The sequence below is a fragment of the Kogia breviceps genome, chromosome 1 (genome assembly GCF_026419965.1).
Source record: "Kogia breviceps isolate mKogBre1 chromosome 1, mKogBre1 haplotype 1, whole genome shotgun sequence".
Classification (NCBI taxonomy): Eukaryota; Metazoa; Chordata; class Mammalia; order Artiodactyla; family Physeteridae; genus Kogia; species Kogia breviceps.
The window spans coordinates 64,426,796-64,440,310 of NC_081310.1; the positions used below are offsets into that span (position 1 = coordinate 64,426,796).

Below are 13,515 nucleotides of genomic sequence, written 5' to 3' on the forward strand. Positions count from 1 at the left end.
CCTCTAACTACAAAAGCCATTCCACCCACACACTTCAGGGAACAACGCAACCCAGCCAAACTGCCCTCATCACTTTGTCACAATAGTGGAAATGTTTCTGTCTGGAAGACTGGTCAGATCCTCCTGAATGCCCATATACCTTAGACCTTCTACTGAAGCCAAGATTTTCTGAATAGCTGACCCTTGGAGAAAACTGCATTGATTTTTGAGATTGGGAGCCTCGTATCTAGTTTCCAAACAGCAATACAGAGTGTTCCTCATTCATAATGTTGCATACTACTTGATTTACTGTGATTCAACACATGTAGTTCCAAGCCCCCCAAACCCACACCCAGGAACAAACCTTGGAGTACCATTCTTCTCTCCAACTCCACACTGTAAAAAAAAAATCAATAAAAGAAGGTGGGACTTCCCTGGTGGCACAGTGGTTAAGACCCTGCGCTCCCAATGCAGGGGGTCCAGGTTTGAGCCCTGATCAGGGAACTAGATCCCACATGCATGCTGAAACTAAGAATTCGCATGCCACAACTAAGGAGCCCCTGTGCCACAACTAAGGAACTGGTGAGCCACAACTATGGAGCTCGCGACCTGCAACTAGGGAGCCTGCCTGCCACAACTAAGGAGCCCACACGTTGAAACTAAGGATCTGGCGAGCCACAACTAAGGAGCCCGTGACCTGCAACTAGGGAGCCCTCCTGCCACAACTAAGACCCTGTGCAACCAAATAAATAAATAATATTAAATATTTTTTTAAAAAGTCAACCAACTTGACCTGTTTAATTGAAATGACAAAAATGGCTGAAGAACAATCCAGCAACTGTAAGACACATCCTGAATCTCTGTACTAACTCTGATCCAATTTGGTCATTCAGTGCTATGGCTGGGCAGGGATCCAAGCAAAACTCTGACAGTGGCTGGAAAAAGGGTGACAGCTTCTAAAAAACACAATTGTCCCTAAACTTGAAACGCACTCATAAACCTCATCAAATCCATCCGGCGCAACCACCACGTTTTAGAGCAGCCCACTCTCCCCAAACTTGAACCGGCCCGCAGAAGACAGTCATGCCAACTTGAATGACTCTGCTCTGCGTCACCCTCTAGGTTGCCAAATTGAGGCATAAACACATCCATTCACCCTCCCAGAGCTTTCTAGAATTTGTACAGTGTCATGGGTTGTCTATAATCCTGTCGCTTGGCCCAGGTTCTGTAACCTCATGGTCCATTCACTACACAAAAATAGACCACATGCCAACCTCGGCCACAGGCTCCCTTCTCTCCCAAGTCACACACAACGCTGGCTGACCAAGGAGACATCTCACTGACAACACAAACATCGAAATCCAGCACGTGGCAGATGCGTCTGGGGTTGCAGTCCTTTCAACAGTTTGCTTAAGAGAGCAGGTCTCCCACACAGATAACAACTGGAAAGGCCACCTCGCCATATGCTCTGCCTAGATAATGCAGGAGCCTTACACAACTTCTCTGTAAGTTAGAGCACTCAGCAGGAGTTAGGGGGCTGAAAGGAGTTGCATATTCCATTGCCTTCTGTAAACTAGGGGAAATAATTAAGGCTTTCAATAGTCCACTTGCTCAGACCCCAGAAGTACCAGGACATCCCCCTTTTAAGAGGCTGAGGTCACAGTCTGAACCCTTCTCTGCCCTGTGGTCCTTGTGCCTGAGAGGCTGGGGCCATGCTCTGGACATTTGTTCTCACAGCCTGTGCTGTGAGGAATACTTCTGGTTAAGGCAAAAGTTCCTTGAGTAACATGTCCGTGGCATTTTCCTTCTTTTTGTGACTGTGCTGCCCAACAAAAACAGCCTCGTTCCGACCTTATGGAATCTGTAGAGACCAAAGTCTATCATAAAAATGGAACTGGATAGTCCTGAGAACAGTGTTGGAGAAAGCAACGGTCTACTCTGAAGAACACACTGTCAGGACAGAGTTCGGGTGGACTCTTGTTTTGGCGGAGGGTGGAAGTAGAGGCACGGCGGGGGGAAGAAAACAAAACTGCATCAGTGAGTTAGTTACCGTCCCTTTCACCATCCTTCTGAATAAGGCATCTGGCTAGCAATTAAGTTTTATTACCAGCCCTCACTGTTTAAATCTCAGCAGAGAAAAAGAAAGGATGTTGAAGTGAAGAAAAAATGAAATGGATTACCACCAGTTTCTGGATTTTCTTCTTATATCTGAAGCTCACTCCCAGTCTAGGGAATAGTCTTCGGTTTAAACTGAAAGTGAGAAAATTGTGGCCCATTAAGGTGGCAGATAGCTCGAAAGAGGAGAGAAAGCAATGAAGCTGTAGTCAGGGTTATGTGATAGCAATCACTTTTATAAGGAAAGAGTCCATGGAAATGCAGAACTGCAGTTTGCAGGCTGATTCTACCTTTAACGTTCTGGGTCATTTGGAGCCAAGAACTTCTTTATCTTCCTTGGAGATGGGATGCATATGACTTGTTTTAAAACCAGTACTTTGTGAAGTGGTAAGATGTCTAAAATGCTTTGAGTGCCCAGGAAACAAACCAGTGGCAAAATAATAATAAATAAAAATAATAACGACAACATACAATAAAAACACCATGCATCACAGAATTGAAGGGCAGAGAAATAAGCCACTTGGAAGCAGTGACAAAACTTTCCTAGGGGACCCACAGCTTCCCGGAGCTTCTCCCACCTCATAGTCTGCTGTGAGCCCTTTCACCTAGCATGAGTCCACAGGACAGGTTGCTGGCACGAGAGATCTAGCTTTGAGTCTCATCTATAACTACAGCCATGTCCCAAATTAACCCTCTGGAACAGATGCCGAGGGAGACCAAAAGTGAATGTTCAGGATATACTTTCTGGTATATTGTCTACCTTGAGAGAAAGGGATTTAAACCAACAGAATAATACACAGGTTGATGAACACCTGACAATAATAACAAAAGATGCACTGACCTATAAAAAGCCTTTTACTATGTATCCCAGGATGGCCAATACAAGTTGGTTAGGTAATTAGCCCTTCAAGAGTTCTTTTACAGTCATATAAAAATGCTTTGCCTTATTAAAAAAAGACATCTAGTCTACCAAAAACATATCCATGAATGGGCTTGGTTGTTTTTTTTTTTTCCATTTTCAGGTTTGCAAGATGATTAAAAATACCCACATATCATCTCTGAGCACACCAGCTGTCCATTAGCTAATCAGTTTTGGCAAAACACTGCACAAAGGTATACTACCACTGGTTTCTGACATTAAGTTAGCTTTAAGCTTATTGGCTATTCCTACAACTGGAGGCAGCTTGGAACCCAGGCCCTGGAAAGCATTTGCAGGATTTACTACCCTTTTGCCTGACACCTTTTCAATGGTGAGAGGTCTGGGCACAGACTTGCTAATCCAAGGGTGTCTTAGTGCTTGAGCTGGGGTCAGGCGGGCAGAGGGGTCCCAGTGAAGACACCTTTTCAAAAACTCTATGAATAAGTAATCATCACACCCCTTCAGTGCTGTCCCCCAGTCTTTGCTGCCTGGGGGACCCCGCTTCTTACCCCTCCGTGAACGACCTCCCACAAGCACAACCCTCCCATCTGCCTGAGTGGTCACAGAACAGTAGCGAGGTAGGCCCTTGGAGTTAATAAAGTACTTGGCACGTTTGGATTGCTCCAGGAGTTTTGGTGGTGGCATCCCTAGAAGCTCCATCATACAGGCCAGCTGGTCCCCTTCATCCTCTCCAGGGAAGAGAGGCTGTCCTGTTAAAAGTTCTGCAAGGATGCAGCCAAAACTCCATATGTCAATGGGCGTGCTGTAGCGGCTTCCTAAGATGATCTCTGGAGCTCTGTAGAACCGAGACTGGATATATGTGTATAGCTTCTGGTACTCAAAACAGCTGGACCCAAAGTCAATGACCTTAGTCGCACTGCACCCACGGTGTTTCAGGAGAATGTTTTCTGGCTTCAGGTCACAGTGAATGATCTTGTTTTTGTGGAGAGCATCCAAGGATTGCAAGATGGATTGAGCAAACTTGCGAACCAGCTGGATGCTAAAACCCTGGAACTTGTTTTTTTTAATGAGCTCATAAAGGTCTATGCTCAGCAACTCAAAGGCCATGCAAACATGGTTCCGGAACGTGAAACTTTCCAGCATATGAATAACGTTCATGCTACCGGTTTTATCCTGCTTTTTAAGATGCTCCAAAATCCGGATCTCCTCGGTTGCTTGGCGATGGAAGCGCTTTTCATTGCGTACCATCTTCAGGGCCACGTACTGTCGAAGTTTGTGATCATAGACCCGGGCTACCTGCCCAAAACTGCCCTTGCCAATAATTTTCAGCACTTCATATCGATAAGCTAGATGGTCTCGAGGCACATGAATATAGGCCCCGTCTGCATCATCATAACCCCCATTATTGGGACCACCCATAACTCCATGTCTTTTTTTGGCATTTGGACCCACAAAGTAAATTTCTGGATAATTGATGATTTCCAGCTTCTCATAAGCAGTGAGGTGGTGTTTATATTGCTTCAGTGCTTGTTCTGGAGTCAGAGGCACCACTTTGGATGCTTTGGATGAACTGCTGGATTTTACTGTATTCAAACTATCTGAACATTTACCCTGAGAAACTGTAGGAGAGCATTTTTCAGAGTCATTGATGCCATCTGACTGAAAAGTGTCAGATCTGTTGCCCAATTCTTGAAATAGTTGTTCTACCTTCATCTCACCTCCATTCAGGAAGCACTGAGTAGGATCTCTTGTTAAATGCTCAGTGGTGATCTATGGCAAAGAGAAGTGAATCTATGTTAAAGTCACTAAAAATGGTGGAAGAATGAAAGAATCGTCCCCCTGACTGAACAAAACAACAAAACATGCCAGTTGTGTAGTTAAAAGACCCAAAAGTGAGATAAGAAAAGCAGGAGTCTCTAGAAACTCCTGTTATGTTAATCCTTAGGTTCCCTGACTGCTATGGCCACCCCAACCCCGCTACATAGGCCTCTCTTTGTTCAAAACAAGATGGTCATCTTACCATACCCGAAACATGCTAGATTCCTTCTAACTGGTATGTCTTCCTACCGAGAATCTTTTCACCCCATCCACTCAAATCCTACGCTCTTTCAAAGCCCAATTCTAGTCCTCCCTCTTCCACTTAGAACTACTCCAAGCCCATATGAACTATGGCTCCACTCACATCTTAACTGCAGCTTTTCGAGTCTACCACATAATCTGGCACTTGTTATATATATACTGTCCTATATCGTTTACAAACTGTTTCAAGTATCTTCCCAAATCTTAAGGGCATGTACCAGGAGCAAAATAATACATATTAAAGTGTTCTGTAAATGATAAAGGGACAGAGGCAGGATGTGACCCCTGCCAAGATTCAGGTCTTCTGAATCTTGGTCCAGAACATTAATATAACCTGGTACCAGGTTCTCCTAGTGCCTGTACTATTCTCCAGTAGGGCTGAATGTTGACCTTGGCCTGGAATCAACCAAGGCCTCATCATCTACTCCTGGGTCCCCAAAGAAATGATCGCATTTTTCTATCTCAGTTCATTGAATCACAAAATTTCGGATCCAGAGAGAACTCTTGAGATCACCAAGGCCAATTCTTTATGTATCTGATGAATAGCAGTGAGAATCTAAGGCCCCAGGGTCCTTCTTGTAAAACTCTCCTAAAGACAAAGAGTCTCCTTTCTCTCTCCCTCCCTTGCTCATAGACACATACACTAGTCTCCCTCAGCAAAAGCCTAGGTGACAAAGGCATACAACTCTTTTTACTTGATTTGGCATCACCTTTTCCTGCAAGGAACAATAACCCACAGAAGAAAACTCTACTTATTAAATACCTCTGAAATGAAATAAGATTCTTTGAAACTCGATGGAGGGAAAGACAACGAAAAAGCCAAACACTAAAAAAAATACTAAGAAAAATATAAGAATGTGCTAGAAGGAAAGAAGAAAAAAAGGGCTCAATCTGTTGTTTAAAAAAAAAAGTCTGGGATACTTCAAAGAACAACTTTTTTTTTTTTTTTTTTTTTTTTTTTTTTTTTGCGGTATGTGGGCCTCTCACTGTCGCGGCCCCTCCCGTTGCGGAGCACAGGCTCCATGGCCATGGCTCACAGGCCCAGCCGCTCCACGGCATGTGGGATCTTCCCGGACCGGGGCACGAACCCATGTCCCCTGCATCGGCAGGCGGATTCTCAACCACTGTGCCACCAGGGAAGCCCAAGAACAACTATTTTTCTTAACGGACCCTGAAGAACTGTACCCCTGATCTGTATGATTGAGAGCCTCTATGATCAGGGGTAGATAATTCCAGAGAAGCTCTGAGCTATATTTATGATCTCTTAAAATATAACACAAATTATAAGGTAATGATCCAAAGTGGCCAACCATTAAAAAAACAGAATTTTAATATAACCTAAGCAAACAACATCTGACCCATCACCTATATAAATAAAAATATAAAAGATGAAAATATAAACAACAAAAAAGGGATGAAAAAAAATTAAGTGTTGGCATACTTTAGACAGCCCCTAATTTAGTTATAAAAGCACGACATTAGTTCCTGCCTGCTTCTTTTAGGTCATTTAATCAATTTAGACATTTATATAGTACTACAGTTACAAAAATAAGGCACTGAACCATCTTACATAAAAGGAAAGCAGCCAGTACAACGGTAGCCATACTTTGGCATTGAGTTTCTAAATAAAGAGGCAAGATACAGACCAGGAGCTCTGATACCAAAATAGAGAATTATCACTAGTCAAGAAAATAAAATAGGCTTGCAGACAGAACCTAAATACCTTGCTAAAATGTAAATATAATGCAACATTTTTTTTTAATCAGCAATTAAGTCAAATAACCATTCCTGTTTTTAGGGATGAAAAAAAAAAGGTCTTATCCATCCATCTAACATTCACATGAGCACTAATTGTTCACAATTATAAAAGTGCCAAAAAACAGGTTACCTCAAGGCACCACAATCTATTAGGAGATAGGTTTGGCTGAACTAGGGAATTATAATTATTTGGTATTAGGTAGATTTACATAACAAAACCAAATATTTGCATGCATCTAAACCAGTTTTCCTTAAATTTTTACTACCTAACCTAAATGCATCTAAATATTTACTGCTAAAGTCTTGGGGACACATTCTGAAGAAATGTGAAGTCAGAAGGCCTGGGTTGGAGTCCTGGCTACACTGCTCAAAAACTGTAGGTCCCAGGGTAGGCTTAACCTTTAGCCCAGTTTCTTAGCCTCAATTTCTTTATCTTTAAAATGTGGATAATGATACCTCCTTGCAGGATGTTGTGTGAATCAAACTATAATTAATAATATATGTGAAAGACCCTCAGAAACTATGAAACGTTAAAAACACTGGTAACAATTAGGCAAAATTCTCCATATATTGTTTAAACTCCAATACACCCTCCCTTTCCCCTTTTAGCTTATCTTTTCTCTCTGTGGTGCCTTCCTCTGCAGCTCCAGACTCTCCCTCCACCAGACATCTGGCATTAACTATGCCTTCTGCACAATCAGCCTTCCCTTAGGATGCATGGAAACACCTCACCCACTTTCTCCCCCACATAAAACCTCCTTTCAACTTGCCAGGCAATTTAATGGGTTATCTCTCCAGAAATATTTGACCTTTAACAAGATCAATGCCTTAACCCAAGGGAATGACTCTCTAGGACCCGCAGTCATCAATGACAAGCTGGGAGGAAAGGTACTGTGGTCCAGGGTCCACCCCTGGGTATTTCACCTACTCTGCCTACATGTAAGGCTGTGCTGGCTCTGGAGGTCTTCATTTCTGTTTGTGATAAAGAGAGGGTGTCAGGTACAGAATGTTAATAAGAACAGAAATTTAATTTCCACAGAACTATTACAATAAGATTAAGGATGTCATTTGGATTTCCTGACTCATGGTTTTTCCTTAAAGTGAGCCTAAATCTCTCTCTCTGCAAATTAAGTCTTATTTTGCCCTCCGGAACTACACAGGAGTGTCCAAATTTCCATGGTAAAGCCCTTCAGATACCTAAAAGGGGCTGTCCTGCCTTCACTATTTTTTCTCTAGGCCCACCATCCCCATCGCATCCTCCACCTCACACAGCTTGGGTCAGGCTGCCTTACTATATCCTATTCACGTTCTCAACATGGGCTGCACGTTATGTCTCTCTGCAAGTGTGGCTCCCAGAACAGAACAAGACACTTCAGGTCTAGTCCCCTGTGGACTGTCAAGGTTTGAACCTCCAATGAATCTGAAGAATTCCAGAAAGGAATTTTTCCACACAGGGAGGGGTTCTCACCTTAGCTTTCTTTCCTTTCCTGTAATAACTCAAATACTGGTCTGAATCAATTATGTATCAAGTCTGCTGTGCTATAAATAAAATCTTCCTTCCATTGTTCTAGGAGAATCTACAATTTTCACACATGTTAAAGTAGTTACAAAGCACTATATATTTCTAGTCTAGGGTTATAATCACAATAACTGACCAACGTCTGCAATCGACTTCAAATATTTTAACTATGTAATTATATCCAGAGAGACAAATAATGCCAGATTAATCATGTTTTATTTAAGAATGCTTCATATACATTGTTAATTTGGAGCACTCTTTTTTTTTTCTTTAACACCCCTGTATTGGAGTATAATTACTTTACAATGGTGTGTTAGTTTCTGCTTTATAACAAAGTGAATCAGCTATACATATACATATGTCCCCATATGTCTTCCCTCTTGCGTCTCCCTCCCATCCTCCCTATCCCATCCCTCTAGGTGGTCACGAAGCACCGAGCTGATCAATTTGGAGCACTCTTGACATTTCAAATAGAATCTTCAACTGTGTTAATCAAGTCTTAAAGATCTTGTTGAGAAATTCAGAAAAGGAATATCCTTCTCGTCCAGATATAGAACACCACCCTCTCCCTCGCTCTCAACCCTAAATCTCTGCAACACAAAGCTAACCCAATAAAAGCCTATGAGCAGATGATTTATAGTTTACAACAAGAATGTAAGGGCATCTTGGATAAACAAAGAAGCCAAAGGACTTTGTGAAATGAGCAATAGCGTCTCACAATGGAGTCATGGCATACTGAACTATAAGTGTTACTAAGAGGTCAAAAGCACTTTTTTCAGCAAAATTTACAAAGACACCATTGGTTTAGAATCTAAAATCTTGTGTTTTGCAAGCTGTGTTACTCTGAATACCATAGAGTAAAAAAATTCATTTTGATCCTGAAACATACAATTTAATTGCCCTACTATATGGTGATTAGCACTGGCCAACTCTGAAGTAAAGTTAAAATGGACTTTAAGTCACATGATGACCGACTGTAAAAGTTTCCCAGAGAGATGTGCTAATTGTCAGCAAGTAACCACGAAATCTGATAGTCAGCACAAGGAGTATATAGGTGGTTCTGGAGCTCTTAGAGGTTTTTACATATTAAAAAAATAAGCTTGTGGAGAATGGAAACTTACTGTACTTCAGAAAGGAGATTAAAAATAGGGTGACCAGCCTTCCAAATATATGTAGCCTGTATTTTGTAATATTATTAGCCTTGAAAGTAGTGAAGGGGTTGATTTTTAATGGCAAAAGCTGACAAACCGTTGGGAAGGACTGTGAAAAATGCAAGCAGTTTTTTACAAAGAAATAATTTTAGGTCTTAAACAGAAATATGAAGGAGAATTATTGATAAATTAGTCTACTCAATTATTCAATTTGTTCATTGATGATATATGCAGCAATTTTAAAGTCACAGGATAGATTCTCCCTGTCATGGAACTTGTCCAAACCCTGCTCTCCCTACCACTCTATGAGTGCCAAGGGAATGGGAATTAATTTATTCTCTTAAACGTAAAACGGTGTCAAAAGCTAAATGTCTGCAAGCTCCAAAATGGTTAAATGCATCGAAACCAAAATGTATTATTCAAGTTTTATTTATGATCTATAAAATGGTTCTCTTAAGCATACTAATAAGCTAGGACTGCATTTCTACCGTGCAGGAAAATCTGCAGATCTGTAAGTTCAGAGGTATTTTCTGTTTCTTGTTCTTGTTAAAATGAGCCACCATAATATACTGTACATATCATTCTATTAAAAAAATAACCACTATATAGATAAAAGTAGCATGTCATTTTTTTCCCTATTTACCCCAGTGATTGAAAGGAATAGGTGGGCTCCAAATCAAAATCATTCTGAAAAGCTGAACTTGGACCACAGAAATTGTTATTTCAAAGTCCAGAGAAAACAAAAGTGAATAAAAAAGAGCCTGGGTTACCAGTGAGATGTAACTGTACCTTGACCATTTAAAGTAGCACTTCCTCCTTTTCAGGCCCATTAGAGCTCAAAGAATTACTTCATTTACTTACATTTAGTCTTCTGGGTAGAGGTGGTTCAGAAGGATTGCAGAGTGCATTTGAACAGGGTGGGCATTTGGTTTCATCTATCATCATGAAGGTATCATAGACACCATCACCCAATCTAGTAGAAAGGATTACAGATAAAATCTGTCAGTAACTGAAGTACATAAATTTATATTTCCAAAACACCTTGTGCCTTAACTGCTTCATATCTGCTACAAAGAATAATTAATACAAACAAATGTCCACACTGCATTTTGGCGCTGAATACACACCACAGGGGTATTTGGCAGAGGAAGAGAGGAAACCCAACTTTTCCTCCTTTTTTTATTTTTAAAGAAAGGACAGCATTTCTAGGTTTATATTTTGAAATCGTTAAAGTAAGTCTTACTTTCTGAATGTTGTTAACAACAGGGACTATCAAAAGAATCTCATTTAACTTACTACTTGAAAACGAAGGCTAGTTGAAATCTGAAGCCTAAAAGCTAACCAGAACAAACAAGACAGAGAACTGTATTTTCAAGTCGGAGTCTTGGATTCTAATCTCAGCTCTACCACTGGCTACTCTACCTTCCTCTCTGAGCCGTTGGCCACATGTTGTAAAGAGAAGAGTAGTTCCAGTCTATGCACTTCTGGGTCTCACAAGCAAGAAACAAAAGGCCTTCTTAGGGCTGTTTTCTCCTTATTTATTTATTTACTTTCCTACTTAACATCTATCTAACTTGTAGAAAAATACAGTGGATTCTACAGCAAATACTATAGGGATTCTTTAAATTACAAAATGTACTGGATTTCACATCTTTACCCACTTAATTTTCTGGTAGATGGTGGAAACTAAATGCCAAATGATCATTTCTCGGCTCTCTAACACTGTGCCTCCACCGCTGTAAGGGAACACAAAAGACGGAGAGGATTTATTTAATCCACAAGATGGCTCTGAATAATGTATTTCATCTGCCACCAAGAACATGGATTTCCCAGTAACACACATCAGCATTTCATTGTATCATTTTTACATGATATACTATGAATACAATGATAATGAGCCAGCTGCAAGGGAAGAATTTTTTTTAATCTTTAAAACTATGCTGGAATATTTTAGTGGCTTATAAAAACTGTTTTGTAAAATTACTTCTAGAGTTTTCTTAATTGATGTGTTATAGGAATACAAAGAGAAAAAAAAAAACCCAAAACCAAACAGAAAACCCACTACAAATATTTTTGGAATGTTCTCTTTTTTAAAAACATGCTTGCATTCTGATAAAATTATACCTTTAATGGGAACTGCTTCATTGACAAGAACCAAAAATTCTGGATGTGACTAATTCTTTGCCAACAGCATGAATAAAACAAACAAAATGGGACAGACGTCCACATTTACAGAGAAAAAGACAGACTAAACACCTACAAGATTTCCTATAAATAGCCAAAGGAAATTACCCAAAGGTAGTCTCCATGCAAATGAAGTGGGCAGGTGGTCCCTACTCTCCACTAAGGTGTAAAATACAATGCAAGGTGGAGAATCTCTCAAAACATGATCCACAGAAAGCCCTACTCAGCAGAGCTACACCCCTCACAGCAAAACCCTTGGTTATCTGCTCTGAGCAACAGGGCTTCTTTGAAAAGGTATTGCTCCCTGTCTCCCCCAGTTTGCTAAAAAGCCCCACAAACAATCCCAGCTTCTCAGAGTTCCTTACCATATACCTCCGATCTAGGACTTCAGAAATAATCCCCAGGGTGGGAATTCTTCTTTCCCTAACTCCGCTCTAGCCCCCTCCCGCGCTGGGCTGGGGGCAGGGGAGCTGATGGAGAGGAAGAGGGTGGGCCAGTCCCGGGGAGGGAGTCAGACCCCTTCCCTCGTCCTTCCTTATTGGGGGCTCGCTCAACCTGCAGCTCAGTCCATCCACGCCCCCCGACCTCGCCTGCCAGCTGCAGCGGCTCACTCAGACTCCCCAGTCCGTTATCCCCCGGCGCCGTTACCTCCGTTGCTGGGGCGGGAGTCCGGCTCCTGGCGGCCCCGCATCCTTCCGCCCGGGCCCGCGAGCTGTGCCTCCCATCCTTCAGCTCGGGACCCCCCGGAGGGAGGGGCGGCGGTCGGACGGTCAGGCGAGCAGCGTCCACCTGCTCTGGGGCGGTTGCCTCCCGGTCCGCGACGTTTCCTCGGTAACTCTCTCCCAGACGCTAGCTCCGCGCGCGTTCGCTCGGAACTGGCTGGGGTCGAGAACAGCCAGAGGAGCAGCAGGGGCGGGAAGGGGCGTGGTGTGGTCGCCTAGCAACCGCGGCACGCCCCGGGAAACGCCTCTGCGCAACTACGCGGTCACGCACAGGGGCGGGGCCGAGGCCTCCCCACTGAGCGGCGCGTGTCTCGGAAGCTCTCTCTGGCTCGGGAAGATGGGAGGCTGGAGGCTCGGAACCCGCCGCCGCCTGAGGTTCTCTGGTCGCTGGCTGAGGTCTGAGGGTCGCGGCTGGGGAGGGAGAAAGGCCATGACGGAGGGTTTGTGAAATAGCAGCCCCCGATTTCTGCCAGAAGTGGCAGCCGGCACCTCACGGTCAGCCATCTCTTAGCAAGTTGCAGCCTAGAATTCTAAAACCTCTCTTGAATATGAATAAAATAAGAACGAAAGACATGGATAATTTCTCAGACTTCTCCACTGAGGGGCGTCCCTCCGGAGGGTAATGAGTCAACAAAGGAAACTAATAATAATAAACCCATTTTGTGACACCACCGGCGCCACGAATATTTTCATTTAACCTCGGTAACCATACCAGATGACAGCCCTCTTTTATACAGATTTAACTAGGATCCAGAATTTAAGCTGAGGTATGTCTGACTCCCCTGCAATGGGATGCCACGGATGGTAGGGCTCAGAGCCATTTTAAGGATGAGGAAACTGAGGCCAGAGGAGATCATGTGGTTGGCGAAGCCTGAACTAAATGTCTCCAAATTCCCAGCCCCCGTTCTGCTGCACTAGACGCCCTGGAAAGAAGGCTCTTCCTGTCTTCTTCCTTGGAATGGGTGGGGTTTTTCCCTTTACTTTTCTGAAAAGTTAAGATGCCTCGGCAACACCAAGGTAAAGCGGATTTGGATAGTTGGAACGAAAGTGAAAGGGAAGGAGGTTAAAACAGAAGAACACAAGTGTTGTTTTCTTGAGTGTAACAGCCAGTCGGATTATCTAAACCTA

At 42.7% G+C, this 13,515-nt stretch overlaps 1 protein-coding gene across 1 annotated transcript; it reads right to left on the reverse strand.

Moving 5' to 3' along the window:
* Nucleotides 1-385: 385 nt before the first annotated feature.
* Nucleotides 386-12,904, reverse strand: DYRK3 (dual specificity tyrosine phosphorylation regulated kinase 3). The gene is made up of 3 exons (XM_059049325.2): nt 12,314-12,904; nt 10,343-10,454; nt 386-4,744 (listed from the first exon to the last, which is right to left on the reverse strand). The coding sequence occupies exons 1-3, from the start codon at nt 12,388-12,390 to the stop codon at nt 3,173-3,175; spliced, it is 1,761 nt and encodes a 586-aa protein (XP_058905308.1). The 5' UTR covers nt 12,391-12,904; the 3' UTR covers nt 386-3,172.
* Between the last annotated feature and the right edge of the window lie 611 nt (nt 12,905-13,515).

What these genes read in the sequence shown, in the direction of transcription:
- DYRK3 (XM_059049325.2), bottom strand. Translation starts at nt 12,390, where the DNA reads ATGGGAGGCACAGCTCGCGGGCCCGGGCGGAAGGATGCGGGGCCGCCA. An exon ending in CTCCCGCCCCAGCAACGGAG is followed by an intron (nt 10,455 to 12,313) that starts GTAACGGCGCCG and finishes CCTTTCTACTAG; the next exon opens with ATTGGGTGATGGTGTCTATG. An exon ending in CTCTACCCAGAAGACTAAAT is followed by an intron (nt 4,745 to 10,342) that starts GTAAGTAAATGA and finishes TCTTTGCCATAG; the next exon opens with ATCACCACTGAGCATTTAAC.